Raw genomic sequence first — 20,301 nt, forward strand, 5'->3', positions numbered from 1 at the left:
CACCACCGAGTACATGCCCGCCTCCTCCTCCCGCCCGCTGACTCGCGCCGCGGTGGCTGCGTCCGCCGCGCCCGCGCCGCCCGAGTCTACCCAGGTAACATAATGTAGGTGTAGCGCCGCACGACGCGCACACCACCGAGTACATGCCCGCCTCCTCCTCCCGCCCGCTGACTCGCGCCGCGGTGGCTGCGTCCGCCGCGCCCGCGCCGCCCGAGTCTACCCAGGTAACATAATGTAGGTGTAGCGCCGCACGACGCGCACACCACCGAGTACATGCCCGCCTCCTCCTCCCGCCCGCTGACTCGCGCCGCGGTGGCTGCGTCCGCCGCGCCCGCGCCGCCCGAGTCTACCCAGGTAACATAATGTAGGTGTAGCGCCGCACGACGCGCACACCACCGAGTACATGCCCGCCTCCTCCTCCCGCCCGCTGACTCGCGCCGCGGTGGCTGCGTCCGCCGCGCCCGCGCCGCCCGAGTCTACCCAGGTAACATAATGTAGGTGTAGCGCCGCACGACGCGCACACCACCGAGTACATGCCCGCCTCCTCCTCCCGCCCGCTGACTCGCGCCGCGGTGGCTGCGTCCGCCGCGCCCGCGCCGCCCGAGTCTACCCAGGTAACATAATGTAGGTGTAGCGCCGCACGACGCGCACACCACCGAGTACATGCCCGCCTCCTCCTCCCGCCCGCTGACTCGCGCCGCGGTGGCTGCGTCCGCCGCGCCCGCGCCGCCCGAGTCTACCCAGGTAAGATAACATATGCAACTGAACCTACCTACTTTATATATAGTTTTATACTTTGTTCACCGAGGGGAGAAAATTAGCAATTACTAACAAGTTTGCAATTGTAGTGAGTATAATGAGTAAATAAACGGTACAGAGACTATGCTTCTTAAGAGCGGGCAAAATTGTTACATATTTTGTTTGGGTTGTCATAAAAAGTTAAGATAAATTAAACAAAACATGTTTTATTCGGTTTGATCATCGATATTAAATAAGCCTAGATACAAGATTTCATACAAAAGTTATGGCTACTTAAAAGTGTCCGCATTAACATTATAAACATTATTAATATAAATTATATCTTACCGTCTTAACGTAAGGTTCAATTGACAAAGAAAAATCGAAATTATGAAAACTAATAGAAGTCTCGTTACAGCTTATGTCTAGAATAGCTCCTGAAGATGCCTCGTGTTGAGGCTAAATACACGTCAAAGTGATTTTTGTAAAGATTGGCGGAATTAACACTAAATATTATTATTTTTAAAATAAAATTGAAGTTACATACAATGTTCCGCATCTTCGCAAGGAGATCCCTCGTAAGATGGCAACCACCAGCAGCAGTTCGTAGTAAAAACGTGATTAGATATAAAAAAAAATAATTTACATACAAAATTCCGTGACTGTGCTATTATAACCGTTGAGGAGTTTCCTATTGAAGAGATAATCCTGGCTGCAGCAGCAGATTATGTATAATATCATGTTATTGAATTGCAAACAAAATTATGTATGTGGACAACATTTTAGCTCTATGAGATATCGGGAAGTGTTATAAACGTTACTTATAACAATATTTGAAGACCTAGGGACCTTGTAACAAGTGGGCTTAACAAATACCAACCCACCTATATAGTTATATAGAATAGAAATAGAATAGAAACACACTTTATTAGCAATAAAAAACCCTCACACAAAAAACAATAATTTATAATATTAAATCTTAAAATACTAAATTAAATAACGTAACAAATATTATAAAAAATGAAAAATAAATAAATAAAAATAACAGTGTGAGCGTGATTCCCTGCTAAAAGGAGCTGACTCAGTATATTGTTGTGTGAGTGCAGAAGACACCAACACAACACTGGTGTTCAGCAGCCCCTCGTGACATTTGAAGTAAAAAGTTCTTTTAGTCTTCCCATTGCAAATTAATTTGCGTAGGTATAAAAGTAAGTAGTGTAATAAAATAAAAATAAATAAATAATTGTAATAATATTAAATCTGTATCTGTATATAATTTAATAAAGGTGGCATTAAGTGCTATAAATGAGATATAAATATATTGGTGAATAATTAAATAATGATAAAAATACAGAATTGTGTTAATTTATAAGATACATTGCACATCAAGAGTAATTATTATATAATGATTCTAAAATAGTTTTTTTATATTTCAATCTAAAATTTTGGACATTTTTTAATAGTCTTAATGGTGGCGGTAAATTATTCCAGCACTTAGTAGCACTGTATCGAAAACTACCCCTGAACGCTGCGAATGATGCCGGGGCACCGCTAATATCTGCGAGGCAGATCTGGTCTTTATATTATTAGCACTGCGTTGCCCCAGCCATTCAAGTTTATTATACAAGTAAAGGGGTACTTTAGTGTGTATACCAACCAATCCACAAACAAATGTTAAGCAAATCCTTGCAATAACAATAAAATGGTGAAAACATGATGTACTCTCTTCCCATAAACAATAGGATCATACAAATATTAATAACAAATATTTATTTACCTATTGTAGTCTTGGGATAATTAAACATGATACATTTTTATTTTTTTCGCATTAATCATGCAAACAGTATAGTAAACATATATTTATAATATAATACCACTTTTTATGTTAAAATATTCAAGCTTGCAATTAATAAATAAATACGAGTGTCGCACTAACTCTGCTATTGTCAACTGTCTGTGCAATCGTCAACTGGTTTTTACCGGTTTTCGCCGCTTCTATGCAACAAGCGGCTACTGGACAATCATACATGCCCGGATCAATGTAGCAGTGCAACCATTACACGTGGTTGTATGAAGCTCTGTCTCTGTACCGTTTAATATACTCACTCCACTACTCGGAGTAGTGGAATCGCGCTTTCCTTCGAGTTATACAGTGATAGATAATTATCACGTCTCCGCAGCCTTAGTTATTCACACAGTTAGTATTCTCATTCTCACTGTTGGGCTTGTAACGTGGCTTTGATTTCAGATAGTATGAATATATCTGTCTTATTTATTAAGAGTTGTAAAAAGAGATATAACCTTGTCCAGTGATTAAACAAACCATGGATAGATATGATTCTAACATATTATGCGTTTATTTTTTTTTTAAGCGGCAAATCGCCCGTGCAAAGTCAAAACACGTCGTCAAAATCGGTGAGCAGCTTTCCAGTAACCCGACCGGAACACGCAAGTTCTGGTCGCTGTCGAAAGCTGCTCTTGGTAACTTCAGCCAGCCGTCCATGCCGCCGTTACACATGAGGAATGACACCCTGGCCCATACGGCAAAAGAGAAAGCCGATCTTTTGTGCACTCTTTTCGCCTCCAACTTGTCTCTTGACGACAACGGAAATACACCGCCGACCATCCCGCGGTGTCAGAGCTCTATGCCTGAAGTACAGTTCAGACAGAAAACTGTTAGGCGAGCTCTGTTTTCGTTGGACGTCAGGAAGTCGAGCGGGCCGGATGGCATTTCTCCAATCGTGCTTAGAACGTGTGCCCCTGAGTTGACGCCGGTGCTAACGCGTTTATTCCGGCACTCTTATTCTAAAGTCGTAGTCCCTGACTCATGGAAGTCAGCCCTTGTCCATCCGATCCAAAAAAAAGGAGACAGTTCGGATCCGGCAAACTACAGGCCTATTGCTATTACCTCCCTGCTATCCAAAATCATGGAGAGCATTATTAGCCGTCAGCTCTTGGTATATCTAGAGGGTCACCAGTTGATCAACGACCGACAATACGGGTTTCGCCATGGTCGGTCGGCAGGTGATCTTCTGGTATACCTAACACATAGATGGGCAGCGGCTATTGAAAGCAAGGGGGAAGGCCTGGCAGTTAGCCTGGATATAGCGAAGGCCTTTGATCGTGTATGGCACAAGGCGCTCCTCTCCTAACTTCCATCATTTGGGCTTCCCGAGAGCTTGTGCAAGTGGACCTCCACCTTCCTCACTGGGCGCAGCATACAGGTCGTTGTCGACGGATATTGCTCGAACCCGAAGCCCGTGAATGCTGGAGTGCCCCAAGGCTATGTGCTGTCTCCCACGCTGTTTCTTCTGCATATCAATGATATGTTGGACACCTCCAACATTCATTGCTATGCAGACGACAGCACTGGTGATGCCGTATACACTGGCCATGCAGGTCTCTCTCGGGAAATCGTCGACCAGTGCCGGGAGAAACTTGTGTCTTCTATCGAGTCCTCTCTTGAGAAGGTCGCGGAATGGGGATAATTGAACCTTGTCCAATTTAACCCCCAGAAGACTCAAGTTTGCGCGTTTACCACTAAAAAAACCCCATTTGTCGTATCGCCGCTCTTCGACAACACTTCCCTCAAAGCTTCGCCTAGTATCGGAATACTGGGTCTCGAAATCTCGAGCGATTGCCAATTTCGTGGTCATCTGGAAGGCAAAGCCAAGTTGGCTTCAAAGAAACTGGGCGTCATTAATAGAGCACGGCAATACTTCAAGCCGGCCCACATACTAGCGCTCTACAAAGCGCAGGTCCGGCCACATATGGAGTATTGCTGTCATCTCTGGTCTGGCGCACCCCAGTATCAGCTCGATCCATTTGACTGCGTGAAACGCAGAGCAGCTCGAATTGTCGGGGACACAGTGCTCTGTGAACGGCTGGATCACTTGGCGTTGCGTAGAGACGTCGCTTCATTGTGTGTCTTCTGCCGCATTTATCACGGGGAGTGTTCCGAAGAGCTGTTTAACCTGATTCCTGCCGCCGAATTCCACCTTCGCACGACACGCCACAAGTTAGGATATCATCCTCACCATCTGGATGTGTGGCGGTCCTCCACAGTGCGGTTTTCAAGGAGCTTTCTTCCACGTACTACAAAGCTGTGGAATGAGCTTCCTTGTGCGGTGTTTCCGGGACGATACGACATGGGTACCTTCAAAAAAAGCGCGTACACCTTCCTTAAAGGCCGGCAACGCTCCTGTGATTCCTCTGGTGTTGCAAGAGATTGTGGGCGGCGGTGATCACTTAACAACAGGTGACCCGTACGCTCGTTTGTTCTCCTATTCCATAAAAAAAAAAAAAATTCCTTAAGAATTGTGGCTTTAAAATATTTTTCTTAAAGAAAAATCAATTTAGATCATTTATTTATAATTTCTTAATCAAAGTGGCGATTTTTTGGTGTCGACTGTCGGGCGCTCAAATTCAAAGACCAGAATGGTCGAGAATAATAATTATTGTCACATTCGCTTATTCCCCAACCTGTATAAATAAAAGGATAAAGGTTTTCATTTGTTTGAGCATCACGGAATACCACTGGATAGATTTCAATTAAGTCTTCTAAGATTTATTCCTTAAACACTTGGCCCTTATCTGAAAAAAAAAATTATTAAAAGTATTTAGCAATATTGGATTTATATTTTGAAATGGGTAACGAAACTCTATGAAAGCTGCCTAATGAGTTATTGTAATCTTCACACAAGCTTCGAATAAATGTGTTGTTAGCATTTGTACTGCAAAGAGCCTCGAATAATATCAAAATAGATTTTTCGAACAATATGTCGGGAGACAAAATTTAAGGTATGTTGTTCAAATTATCAGGGAATTTAAATTTCACGAAAATTGTATTAATATTTTGACTACTGTATTTAAGTTGACGTTTTTTTTACTTTTTTTCTAGGATTTGGACACCAGTGAAGATGTGAGTGGCGCGGGTTCCAGCGACAGCACAACGCAATCGGCAACGCTTTCGCAAACTCATCAGCAGGTTTGTAGAAACATCAATGATTTCTGGACTTAACATCTTATGTCCCAAGGTGATGAGCTCAATATTCTATTGTCGCACAGATTTTTTTAATGATAATAAGGGATGAGACGAGCAGGACGTTCAGCTGATGGTAATTGATACGCCATGCCCATTACAAAGCAGTGCCGCTCAGGATTCTCAAAAAACCCAAAAATTCTGAGCGGCATTACAATTGCGCTCGTCACCTTGAGACATAAGATGTTAAGCCTCATTTGCCCAGTAATTTCACTAGCTACGGCGCCTTTCAGACCGAAACACAGTAATGCTTATACATTACTGCTTCACGGCAGAAATAGGCGCCGTTGTGGAACCCATAATCTAGCCGGCTTCCTGTGCAAAGGAGCCTCTCACAGAATTTTCGGGGCTTTTCAAGAGTCCTGAGCGGGACTGCATTGTACGAATTGGTGAATGTATTTAACGTCCTGCTCGTCTCGTACCTTATTGTCATTTAATAGTTATTTATGCAACTGTTGTGTAATAAGGGGTATTTAAACACGAATGTGGGTTTATCACACGAGGCGGAGTCTAGTGTGATAATAGTATCACATGAGTGTTTTAATACGTAATTATCAACAGTTGCATATAAGACTTTATCTACACCCACAATATGAATCCTCTAAAAGATTCTGAAACAGCTTACTGCTAACATTAAAACAGCTAGTCCTAGTAGTAAACTAATATCATCCATTACTGATTATATGCAAATAAACTAAGACTAAGTATTATTGCAGCGCTTAAAATATCTGGCGGTGTGCTGTCATAACTTGAATCGCTAGTTTTCGTAAACAAAACAATAAAAATGAAAATGGCGGGCATTCGAATAACCTACTTTTATTTTACGGCGCGCGACGATCTGGTAGTGTGGAACGCTCGTTAACGAAAATGTTCTTTTTTTTTTTAATTCACACAGATACCACGCATCGAGCAATAAGAATGTGGCTGTCTGTTGAAACTCTTTGCGCATGAAGGGATCGAAAAAAAACATACGAGTGTTGTTATGAAATTCAGTACAACATTACAACACTCGTTTGGATGACGTAATGGTTATTAGAACATTGGGTGTTTTAATGTTGGTAATAAGTTAACTGTTTCAGAATCTTTAATTGAGGATTTAAAGCATGGGTGTAGATAAAAGTATCTTAAAAATCGCATCTGAACACTTTCTAGACGGTCAACATACGTACTATATGTAGGATTCCAAATTTGTGAAGCATATTCCAGATTACTTCTAACAAAAGTACAATATAGTATCTTAATAGTCTTAATATTATTAAAATTCTTTGAAATTCGCTTAATAAAACCTATATCTTATTAACTATCTTATCAATGTGATCATTGTTTCAGAATCTTTAATAGAGGATTTAAAGCATGGGTGTAGATAAAAGAATTAAATGCGATCTATTTGTCAATTTCAGGCGGTGGCTCTAGTATTGCCCCGCATCGAACAGCCGAGCGGAACTAGCGGAGCGAGCGGAGCGGCGAACACGCCCGCCTCCGCTGCGGCTGGGGTGCAGCCACCTCCCACCGCGCCCGGCTCTGGTGAGTGATGGAACACACCACTTATATTATGTTATTATGAAATGGAAGGCTCTAGAGCATAGGTTCTCAACGTGGGCGATAACGTAGCGTTTGGATATCATCCCCACCTTGGATGTGTGGCGGTCCTCCACAGTGCGGTTTTCAAGAAGCTTTCTCCCTCGTACTACAAAGCTGTGGAATGAGCTTCCTTGTGCGGTGTTTCCGGGACGATACGACATGGGCACCTTCAAAAAAAGCGCGTACACCTTCCTTAAAGGCCGGCAACGCTCTTGTGATTCCTCTGGTGTTGCAAGAGAATGTGGGCGGCGGTGATCACTTAACACCAGGTGACCCGTACGCTCTTTTGTCCTCCTATTCTATAAAAAAAAGCGTTTGAGACTTTCGGGGGGGCAGTAGAAGACCAAGAGAAAATTAGGAGGCATTGAGTTAGCGCAGATGGGGCGTGGGTAGATTGAAAAATATAGTCTAAAAAGGCAAAAAAATACATGAAAATACTCTAGAATAACATATTCTCAAAGTGGGCGGTGAGCAAAATAAGGTTGAGAAACTATGCTCTAGAGAAAGAGGGAGACAAAAAAGAAGATGGAGTGATATTTTTACTCAAAGAGTTGGACCGGACTGGATGAGAAGAGTCAGAGATAGAGCGTATTGGAAAGGTTTAGGGGATGCCTTAGCCGTAGAGGCAACTACTACCTAATTTATTTATTATAGTTAATATACACTGGCCTGCAAAACTAAGTATCACACTTTTCAAATTAATTTTTTTTCTTAACTATAGAAGGTAGAAATTTAAGATTAAAAACGTTTAATTGCAAATTTTATAGGGTTTTATTCTTAGAAACTAAAATTATACATTAGTAAAATTTTTAACTTAAAAAAGATAAAACAATGAAAATAGACATTTTTAGTTTAGTGTAAAAAAATTCAACTAAAATGTATTACGTGTTATTTAATTTTTAATAACTGGTATTGCCTCCTCGAGCTCTGATTACAGCTTCGAGCCGGTTTGGCATACTGAACACTAGGTTTTGGAGCCAATGTTGGGGAATATTCTCCCATTCTTCTACCAGGGCCTGCTTTAGTGCCCTGAGGGTAGTAGGTGGTGGTCTGCGATTTCTGACTAGCCTCCCAAGCTCATCCCAGGCATGTTCAATCGGGTTGAGATCAGGACTTCTTGATGGCCAAGCCATCACGCTGATACCGACCTCCTGAATATACTCTTGTACGATATGAGCCGTGTGTGGCCGGGCATTATCATGCATCAGCATCGATCCATCACCCATATTTGCTAAATACGGCCCTGCATACTCAATGAGAATCTCTTGAGCATATCTTTGCCCAGTGAGGGTGCCATTTTCTATGGCTACTAGCTTTGTGCGACCTTCTGAAGATATGCCAGCCCATACATGTACACTGCCTCCACCGTATTGGACTCTTTCTGGGATGCAGGCTTGAAGGTATCGCTCACCAGGTCGCCTGTAAACACTTCGCCTTCCATCAGTAGTGTAAAGGGAGAATCGAGACTCATCTGCAAACAAAATTCTTGACCATTCTTCTTCGTCCCACTGCATGTGTTCATGGGCGTATCGCAGTCTCGCTACTCGATGCTGTCTCTCGAGTTTTGGGCCACTCGCTGGTCTTCGGGGTTTCAAATTTGCTTCAGCAAGTCTTCTTCCCACTGTACTGTCACTAATGTAGTCCCTCCGGGTCTGAAGTAGCTGTTGCTGGACTTCAACTGCATTTTGGTGGCGATTTCTTAACACAGTGGAAATAATATAACGATCTTCTCGGGCACTGGTACACCTAGGTCTGCCATTACAAGGTCTCCTCAGATGGTGTCCAGTCTCTTCGTACCTTCGCTTTACCTTCTGGACCGTTCGTACCGTCACACCCACCATTCTTGCAGTGCGACGCATACTGATGCCTAGTTCCAGAAAAGCCATGATCCTAGCACATTCTTCAACTGAAAGAGGCATGATAAATAAATGTTATGTGCTTTTTAGCATAAATTTTCAAAACAAGACCCATCGATCTTGAAAAAAATTTAAAACAGAAAGAAAAATGTGAATGGTAAAATTGTAATTCGGAAACGTCCACTGAAAAAGGATTGGTTTTGTTTTTGAAGTTTTTTTTCAGCCAATTCTTAAAAGAAGGTTACCGACTATAAAGTTTTTATGTACAAAATTAAATTCTCTTTGGAGTCCTTTTTATTTCGAAAGTATATCTTGTGAACTTAAAACGTTATCCCAAATTTAAAAGTGTGATACTTACTTTTGAAGGCCAGTGTAGTTGTAATAAATATTTAATTTATAGTTAATTTCAAGAAATGTTGTTTTAAGTTGTTAATGTTGTCAAAGGCTTTTTTTATTTATTGACCGAAGCGAAGCTGAGCGGAGCTCCCACAGGGTGACTCCAATTGATTTCTATGTTAAATTGTTTCTCGGCCATTTCTGGACCGATTAAAAAAAATTAACTCATAGAAAGCTTTCGAATTTTTCTAGGTTATTGTCGAGACAGAGTTTTAAATTTCGACTTGATTCAATTATTATAATGAAAAACAAACATGATTTACAAATTATTCTAAATTAGCACGCGCTGCTTATATTTATTTAAAAATTGAGCAGATTGATCATATCTTGTTTTGTTTTTATACACAGATTATACTTAGATTACCTCGCTTCGCTTATATATACGCCGCAGCGAAGCGGTACGACGAGCGACTGCGGCATCCTAGTTTATTTATGAAATCATAGGCATAATGGACGTAGTTCCTGAAAAACGTTCCAAGCCACAAACATTACACTTAAAGGAATTCGTGTTTAAAGTATAAAATATAAGTGTATTCCATACATGTGGGTTGGGCTACTTAGTCATGATGTTATTTAAAGAGTGACAGTAGGGCTGCCATTTTTTGTCAGTCCGTTGATATGAATCACGTGACCAGTTTTGTCTTCTTAGCTCAATTTCGACATGTGGTTTGTCTGAACGTTTTTCATGAATTCCGTCCATTATTGTGCTGGGTAAAACATTATAGTTCCAACATAAATCCATGATTCCATGTCAGGTGAATCTGAGCCTTTTCCTTTTGCCTTTTGTTTCATCGCGTATCCTAATTGTTCATTTGTAATGGTTTGTATGGCAATAAAGAATTTATTATTATTATACTTTGTAATGTAATCTACAGCGGGCACTGTGGGTGGTACAGCGAGTGGCCCGGGCGCGGCGTCCAACGTGAGCACGTCTCAGCCGGCGGACGCTCGACCGCAGAAACGACGTCTCCAAGCAAGACCGCTTGCTGCGAAACGTACTCGAGTTGAGGTAACTCTCATTATACTATTTCAAACATTTTATTCAAACCATCCTCTTTAAGACGTTATGTACACTTTCTATGTTAATTTAATTTAATTTATCGTAGCTGTACTAATCTTTTTTTTATTTATTTATTGGAACGCTAACAATAGGTATACATGACATTTGCTTACACAATATTAACATTCTTCTAGTATATCTATTACTTAAAGGTATTCACAGTATTTCATAATAGATATTTACAATAGGCAAAAACAAGACTTAAAAATTAAAACAAAATACTCGTAAATTAAATCTATTACAAGATATATATATATATATATATATTTATGAAATTAAGGGACGAGACGAGCAGGACGTTCAGCTGATGGTAATTGACACGCCTTACCCATTACAATACAGTGCCGCTCAGGACTCTTGAAACCCAAAAATTCTGAGCGGCACTACAATTGCGCTCGTCACTTTGAGACATAAGATGTTAAGTCTCATTTGCCCAGTAATTTCACTAGCTACGGCGCCCTGCAGACCGAAACACAGTAATGCTAACACATTACTGCTTCATCTACAGGATCTACTTAGTTACTTACTTAGGACTGTTGATAACCTGCTGAACCCCAATATTTGCATAATAGGAAATTGACTTGAGATGTCGCTCTTGCAAATCTTAACAATTTTTTATGTTATAAAGTGATATCCCTCACTTTTTTTCCTCAATTATACAAAAATAAAATTGTATGAACAATCGGTTGGCTCAGTCTTATGTGCCCTATGTACATACATACACGGTATTATCAGGAATAAATTGCGCCGTTGTGGTACCCATAACCTAGCCGACTTCCTGTGCAAAGGAGCCTCCCACTGGTAAAAACCTACCTTATCACTCCTGCATCAATCGTATTTGTCGCCAAATTAATACACTTGGGTACTCAAAATGATCAGGAACTCAATTTATTTAATTTTTTTATTTATTTAGAGACTTATAAAAGTGAAAACCATTTACACCATAATTTATAGGCCAAAGCATTAGACTAAAACTTAAGGCTGGTGATTGCAACTGGCAGCCCAATTAGACCTAAGCCTGTGCTAGGGCTGTCCAAAAGTCCTCGGCCTAATTGTTAAAAAATAAAATATTAAAGTTTTCAAATTTAATCTAAAATTTTAATCTTATGAATTATTTACCTAACTAAACTTAATTGTTATTAGTTTTATTTGGATTATCATACATATATAAGAAACAATAAGAAAAGTTATAAAAAAAGAATAATATATATAAAATATAAGTAATATTAGTGCAACAGTGTTATTGTATTAAGTTTGAAGTATAGTTACTTGTACATAGTAAATCTTGTCATAAAGACATTAAAATTTTTCAAAAGAGCAGACTAGCAAATATATCTTCATATCCAACTTTAATTTTTTTTTCGAGAGGGGTTTTGAGCACATAGGATTACATTAGTTGCCCCCGGAGGGAGGTTGTTGAATAACTTTGGCGCCGCAGCTGAAAAATGACTTTTTGCGAATCCAGACGTTCGCAGTGGAACCAAACATCTTTGTTTTCTTCGCCTAAGGTGACTCTGAACTCTGAATTCCAAGTCAACGTACTTTCGTCGTAATGTCACTGACTGCCTGCGTAAGGGAGCTAATTTGTAGAAATTAAAATTCTTTTTTTCACTACTTTAAATAATTTGTATTTCTCTAAATCTTTATCTGTGAAAATATATAATAAATTGCCCAATGAATTGAAAGATTTACCGTTCAAAGTTTTTAAAAGAAGACTGCATCAGTGGTTAACAAATAAGTGCTTCTATAGTTTAAATGAATTTTTCAATACAAAATGAATTAGTCTATTTGATAATAATATATGTAATATAATATACTTTTATGACATTGAATTTGTTAATATTATACATAGGTACTAAATGAATTATAAAGTTATTTACGTCTCATATTATAATATCTTAAAATTTCATTTTATAAATATTATTGATATCATTGTGAAATCCGACATGTTTCAATATAACAGTACGATTAGTGTTTAGACAATTTTGTAACATATTTTGCATGTCAATTGACGAAACATATTGGATTATCCATAATATTGTTAACACCTTAAGTACAATGTTTCCTGCAAATAAAATTTCATAAATAAATTTAATTTCATTTCATTTCTAAAATGTACAGCTATGTTACAGCTATTGATATTTTTGCATTGTGTCTTTTAGTTTTATGTCTCCTTGTTGATATTTTTACATTTGTGCATGAATATTTATTTATATTGTTGGAGAATCTACAGCTGAATATTTTACAATAGTCACGTGATAAAATAACAGAAAGCCATTTACAGATTCCCGCGAGTAGCTATGTAAAATAAAAATCAAAAACAAAGTGAGAGTTACGTATACAAATCAAAAGCTTAACACTAATGAATTAATTATCTAATCACATATTAACAGCTCGACCACCAAATTGACCAAAGAACTCATTTCCTAATTGACGCTTAATAAAATCAGGGCTGCTACAGAATAAGTCAAGATCTAATTGTTTTGATAATTTGTTGAAGTTATTTCTGAGACGTACGATGAATGAATTTTGACGATAGTTAGTGCTGACGGGGGATATAAAGATAGGAGCATATTTACGGGCTAAAATTGAAGGTGTGTAAAAAGATTTTTTCGATAAGAGATCTGGACAATCTATTTTATTAGTTGTAATGGCTATAAGCAACAAAATAACCGCAATTTCACGGCGGTATGATAGAGGTAAGAAGTGAAATTTTTTGCAGACGTCTAAATAATCTCCAGATTTATAAGGGACATGTAATCGGTAGCATAAAAATTTTAAAAATTTCATTTGTATTCGTTCTATTCTGTATATATATTTATAACATGGATTCCTAATTTGTGGTGCATATTCTAAGATGCTGCGTACGTAAGCACAAAAAATTTTTAAATGTTTTTGCCTTTTTGAAATCAGCGAAAATTCTCATTATAAAGCCTAGAGCTTTAGTAGCCTTGGTATATTGTTGGTTTGTCAAATAAAGTAAAGTAAAAAAAATATTTATTTCAGGAAATAAACAGTCACTTTCAGAACAGACCTAGCAGTTCCGTTGATTATTTAGAACTAAACTAAATATATTAGAGATACGAGTAGACTTGAAACATGTATGTTGATAAAGTAGCAAATGTGACAAGAGTAGAAAAATAATGTTTAAGCTAAGCAATGTAATCATATGTATTAAATTCTCGTGTCCCGGTGTTTGTTACCAAACTCATCCGAAGATAGGTCTGGGTGACCCACCCCAAAAAATTTTTTTTATGTTTTTGACAATTTTTTTTATTTTTATTTTACTATAATTCAACATTGAAAAATACATAAAACTTCTTCTTCTACGATCTCCAACTATTATTGTATCGCGATTTTCATATTATTCTGTTGCATCCACAAAACCGCTATAGGGTTGCAAGATGGCAATCGAATACAATAATTGTAGTACGATATATTTGGTATAATTTTAATTATTGATTTTTTTTTTAATTGCTTTATATACCAGCAAACGTTGTATGGCAATACAGTATCAGCAGGGTCTGCTAGTATTACATAATTTTTTACATGTACATCTTATATATAAAATTCTCGTGACACAATGTTCGTTCCCGTACTCCTCCGAAACGGCTTGACCGATTCTCATGAAATTTTGTGAGCATATTGAGTAGGTCTAAGATGGCCAACATCTATTTTTCATCCCCCTAAATGTTAAAAGTGGTCCACACGACATTTTTTTTTTAATTTGTTTGATTATGAGTCAGCATTAAAAAATACATACAACTTCAAAATTTTCACCCATCTACGAACAACAATTACTTTTGTATCGCGATTTTAATATCGGCAATACAACGTTTGCTGGGTCAGCTAGTTTTCCTATATATTCTTTGAGTAAAGAGTAACTATAATATCAATAAAAGGTATTTGGTTTTTATTTATTTTATGATAATGTCATATATGTATTTACTCCCAGGGATTCGAAAGGTCAGAAGAAGTTGAATACCAGGTACCGACGTCGTCGCGATGTGATCAAGATGACGAAGGAGTGGTTGTGGTTGACTCCGAGGAAGATGATGAACGATGCTCAGGAACTATGTACCAAGTGAGTTACAAAAACATTTTTTAACAATCCTGAAATTTTATTTATATAAGATTTGGTAAACTTCAAATTATTGTAGTAAAAGAAGCATTTAGTCCTTCTAGATATAGAAGACTTGTATATTCATCTTTGCAGCTCTCATGGGACAGTAGCCGCAGTGGTTTTCCGTTGCCTTCTGCGCCAAATATTTTTGGAGTAATTTATACTCCAAGGTCACTGTAACCTCTACCAGCCAGTTTCCTGGCCAGGTGTATGGATATACCGCCATTGGTCGGTCGCCGTAGCCTCGTCTGTTGTCTAGCAGGGGGTACCACGAGCAGGTGAGGTTGATAGTTGGGGCCGATAACATGTTATCATCGATTTCCCCCTTACCCCCCGGTTGTGGAGTGCTCCCGCAATGCTGCAAACCGTCAAAAGTGGAGGAGCATCGCGAGGGAGGCAGTGCGACCCATAACTGTGGAGACTAACGGCGACTAATGTTGCGTCATCTTGGCAACCACAACCACTCTGACAAGAGTGAACGATTGAGAAGAAGAAGATATATAAGAAATAGAAATGTATTTATTTGTCGTAGAGAGTGACGATAAATTATTGCAACAACACTTCATGAAGCTACATCGTAAGTTCGTAAAGAGGCTTTGACATGGGGACAAGAACTGATGAAAAACTCCCAGTCCAGCATTTAAATCATTTAACAACTTAGCCAATTAATATGATATTATACAATTTTAGGTGGCCTGCACAGAACCAGACAACAACCACACATTATTATCCTCTATATAATCTAATTAATATTAACATTCTTTGTCAAAGAAGCATTAATATATTTCTTGAATTTGTTCTCAGTAAGTCAGTCTAGTATACTTGTGGTATTTTGTTGTAAAATTGAATACCAAAACCTATGAAAGAGCCTTTAACTCTAGCTAACTTATTGAACGGCACTTACAGTTTAACAACAATATTTTTTCTTCTTGAATCAAACGAATTCAAACCACAATCGTCTTGAATTCAGTAATATTTTTTCTTGCATACATTATATTCATAGCTTTTAACAATAACAAACTGTATGACGTAATGCTATGGAAGTACGCAAAATAGACCAAACTAGCTGTATCCACATCAGTCAACTGTCTGATCTGTTCTTTGTCTGTTGAAAGCCTCTCCGTTTTAGTTTGAATAAAAATGCCGTGCCATTTAAAACTATATGTATCCACGAGTTTCTCTACCGTAAATGTAAGATAGTTAATATAGACTAAAAGGAGAAATGGGCCAAGGATCGAACCTTGTGGCACACCTATCTCTACATTGGAGCCTTTTCATTGTATACCGCAAATCTCTACCAACTGTTTACGACTCTTTATGTAAGAAGTCATTAATTTCAAAGAATTGTTGCAAAGACCATAAAACTTAAGCTTCAATAAAAGGATACTAAAATCGACGCAATCAAAAGCCTTCGAAAGATGACAGAAAATAGCTATTGCATAATGGAATACTCCCAAGAGTCAAACAAATTTTTAACAAGTGTCATTCCATTATCCATGGTTGACTTTCCCCTGGTAAAGCCAATTTAATTGGGGTGTAGTAGATTATTTACCGTAAGGTGTGAAAGCAATTGATTAAGTATTAGTGTTTTTCAAAGATTTTTACTAAACACAGGTAGAATTGCTGTAGGTAGTTGTTGGTCGGTGGTCCCTGACTTAAATAATGTTATATTATTCTAATAAGTTTCATCAGGTTGGGGAAGACACCCATACACAAGTATTCAATATATTTGCTCAATGTTGGACAACCACTTCAATTACTGATGAAAACGTTTTAACTGACATACCCCACAGATCTTCGATGACTTTAAGATTTTAAAGTTTTGACTAAAAATGTTGAAACTAGGACGCATAGCCAGTAGCACCGATATTTAGCTTTAGTTGGAGTAAAAAAAAAAGGCATCTCAAAAACACAAGCTACTTCATCTTTATCATTATTGCTATAAGTATTAACTCTATCCTATTTAGCATTAACAATTTTTCATACTGTAATTATTTTACGGTCTGAATTATTAAAATAGCTAGAGCTTATGCCATTTTACAAGTTTTTTTTAAAAACATATGGAGTATTTTCTAACATAATCGTGAAATGTTTCATCGTGACAAATGTTTCAAAGTTCTGCGAGAGATGTGTAAACCAGAAGACCGCCCATGGACAACTGCAAAACCACGGGTCATGAGAATTGTTTGACTATATATCTACAGTGATAAATATTTTATGTAGGATTCCCCGGCTCAGTCCCTCGAGGCGGGTGAGGCGAGCGAGGCGGGTGAAGCAGGCAGCGCTGCTGACAGTGAGCCAGCCGCGCAGCAACAGCAGATAGAGGCCATCAGCAGCGGCACGGAGCGTGAGTCCATTGCATATCTCCTTCTGACTCAGGATCCAGTTTCGATTCCATACAGGGCTATATTCATATATTTTTATGAATGTCTTCTGGAGCATCTTGAAATTTTATATGTGATAATATATTTAATACTTATATTAAAAGCTTGCTTCAGTTAAAATGTTTATAGAAAAGAAAAACTGTCTGTCGTAGATAGTGCACACAATGTGAAAACTTTTCGGCTGTATGATTCTTTCGGGAGAACGTCAAATGCGTTACGGCAAAGAGATTTAAGTAGGTATTGGACATACAGCGGTCATTAGCAAATCTCTTTGGTGTGACTGTTATGCGGGTATCCCCATGCTAAATGCCCGTAAAGAAATTTATATTTAAAAACCCGATTTGAACGGTTCTGATTATTCACTACTGATATGACGGTATTAACTTAGTATTATCAACTTTGAAAAATGCTTGCAACGAATAGTCGTTTACCTTCTATACAATAGTAGTCAATAAACCATTGTAGCCATGTAGCGTTTTTGACTTGAATGTAGAAATAACTCCAATCTTTATTTTAGCAAGCGGCACTCTATCGATTGGCGGTAACGGAGCTGACGACGGAGACGACAGTATAGTACCTTCCACGCCGACTTTATATGTTCCTAGACGAAATGACGGGTATGTGATACTATAACTATATTATAGTTATTTAGAATATCTTCAAAATATACAACTTTTTTGCAGTGCCAATTATTGTAATACTTTCTATTACGATAGTACAATGACGCCAATATGTTGACAAAGTTTTTAATGTCAATCAGTAACATGTATTATTTGTTCATCACAACTGCCGCGGCTGATACAATGCATCTGGCGAGGGCCGTGCGGGGAGAGAGGACATGTGCATAAAGACCGATTACCGTATATGAGAAAAAGTAATTAGCCAATGTAGATTGATTCAACATACATCTAGCAAGACACGAGTGAAGACTTTTTTAACCACCGCATACCGAATATATATTATATTAAATAAATAGGTACAAGATCAACCAGTGCTACGAACATACTGGAATACAGTCCACTAAAATATACTACTCTTACGAGATCCGTATCACGACATAAAGCATTATAATGGTCCTTTGAGCCGGATTTATAGCGATGAGTTTACGTACCTACCCTGCATAAAAGTATTTTTGTATTAGAATATTTATCGTAGATTTGTATATTTTACTCAACGGTGCTTGAAAATTTGAACATTATTTTGACAACCTTCTTGGAGATAAATCGAAATTGCTCCAGTTTTACTCAATGAAACATCGTTTTTTTAGCTTATTTCGGCGAACTCGCCAAGAACGCTAAGCCTATAACGCTATGGTTCATCTATTAAATGCTAAAATGCACAATTTTAATGAAGCATAACGTTTAAAAAAAACACATGACTTAAATGCTCAAAAGACAATCAAATGGATACAAGTGTAACAACTCAAAAATTTTCACCGCATCAAAAGTAAAGACTCGACCCTCATTTACACGTTCGTCCAATCCATGCCTCTTTTTTTTATGGAATAGGAGGACAAACGAGCGTACGGGTCACCTGGTGTTAAGTGATCACCGCCGCCCACATTCTCTTACAACACCAGAGGAATCACAAGAGCGTTGCCGGCCTTTAAGGAAGGTGTACGCGCTTTTTTTGAAGGTACCCATGTCGTATCGTCCCGGAAACACCGCACAAGGAAGCTCATTCCACAGCGTTGTAGTACGCGGAAGAAAGCTTCTTGAACCGCACTGTGGAGGACTGCCACACATCCAGATAGTGGGGATGATATCTTAACTTGTGGCAAGTCGTGCGAAGGTGGAATTCGGCGGCAGGAATCAGGTTAAACAGCTCTTCGGAACACTCCCCGTGATAAATGCGGTAGAAGACACACAATGAAGCGACGTCTCTACGCAACGCCAAGTGATCCAGCCGTTCGCAGAGCTCTGGGTCCCCGACAATTCGAGCTGCTCTGCGTTGCACGCGCTCAAATGGATCGAGCTGATACTGGGGTGCGCCAGACAAGAGATGACAGCAATACTCCATGTGTGGCCGGACCTGCGCTTTGTAGAGCGCTAGAATGTGGGCCGGCTTGAAGTATTGCCGTGCTCTATTGATGATGTCCAGCTTCTTCGAAGCCAATTTGGCTTTGCCCTCCAGATGGCCACGAAATTGGCAATCGCTCGAGATTTCGAGACCCAGTATTCCGATACTAGGCGAGGCTTTTAGGGAAGTGTTGTCGAAGAGCGGTGATGCGACAAATGGGGTTTTTTTAGTGGTAAACGCGCAAACTTGAGTCTTCTGGGGGTTAAATTGGACAAGGTTAAATTTACCCCATTCCGCGACCTTCTCAAGAGAGGACTCGATAGAAGGCACAAGTTTCTCCCGGCACTGGTCGACGATTTCCCGAGAGAGACCTGCATGGCCCGTGTATACGGCATCATTATGTTGGAGGTGTCCAACATATCATTGATATGCAGAAGAAACAGCGTGGGAGATAGCACACAGCCTTGGGGCACTCCAGCATTCACGGGCTTCGGGTTCGAGCAACCCGCTCCGTCGTCCTTCCCCCTTGCTTTCAATAGCCGCCGCCCATCTATGTGTTAGGTATACCAGAAGATCTCCAGCCGACCGACCATGGCGAAAGCCGTACTGTGACCTTCTAGATATACCAAGAGCTGGCGGCTGATTATGCTCTCAATGATTTTGGAGAGCAGGGAGGTAATAACAATAGGCTGAGGCTAAATGATCGGATGGACAAGGGCTGACTTCCATGAGTCAGGGAACTACGCCTTTGGAATAAGAGTGCCGGAATAAACGCGTTAGCACCGGCGTTAACTCAGGGGCACACGTTCTAAACACGATTGGAGAAAAGCCATCCAGCCCGCTCGACTTCCTGACGTCCAACGAAAACAGAGCTCGCCTGACAGTTTTCTGTCTGAACTGTACTTCAGGCATACAGCTCTGACACCGCGGGATGGTCGGCGGTGTTTTTCCGTTGTCGTCAAGAGTCGAGTTGGAGGCAAAAAGAGCGCAAAGGAGGTCAGCTTTCTCTTTTGCCGTATGGGCCAGGGTGTCATTTCTCATGTGCAACGGCGGCAGGGACGATTGGTTGAGGTTACCAAGAGCAGCTTTCGACAACGACCAGA

General features: G+C 39.4%; 1 protein-coding gene across 1 annotated transcript in view; it reads left to right on the forward strand.

Annotated features, from left to right (window-relative positions):
• The first annotated feature begins 648 nt into the window (after nucleotides 1–648).
• Nucleotides 649–20,301, forward strand: part of LOC126965045 (translation initiation factor IF-2-like) — a 31,598-nt gene continuing 11,945 nt past the window's right edge. Inside the window, exons 1-7 of the mRNA XM_050808481.1 lie at nucleotides 649–744; nucleotides 5,639–5,725; nucleotides 7,180–7,303; nucleotides 10,488–10,621; nucleotides 14,628–14,756; nucleotides 17,019–17,142; nucleotides 17,697–17,796. Coding sequence (XP_050664438.1) covers nucleotides 664–744; nucleotides 5,639–5,725; nucleotides 7,180–7,303; nucleotides 10,488–10,621; nucleotides 14,628–14,756; nucleotides 17,019–17,142; nucleotides 17,697–17,796 — 779 coding nt within the window. The 5' untranslated portion in view covers nucleotides 649–663. The remainder of the gene's footprint in view (nucleotides 745–5,638; nucleotides 5,726–7,179; nucleotides 7,304–10,487; nucleotides 10,622–14,627; nucleotides 14,757–17,018; nucleotides 17,143–17,696; nucleotides 17,797–20,301) is intronic.

Source organism: Leptidea sinapis, chromosome 6, assembly GCF_905404315.1.
Source record: "Leptidea sinapis chromosome 6, ilLepSina1.1, whole genome shotgun sequence".
Taxonomy (NCBI): Eukaryota; Metazoa; Arthropoda; class Insecta; order Lepidoptera; family Pieridae; genus Leptidea; species Leptidea sinapis.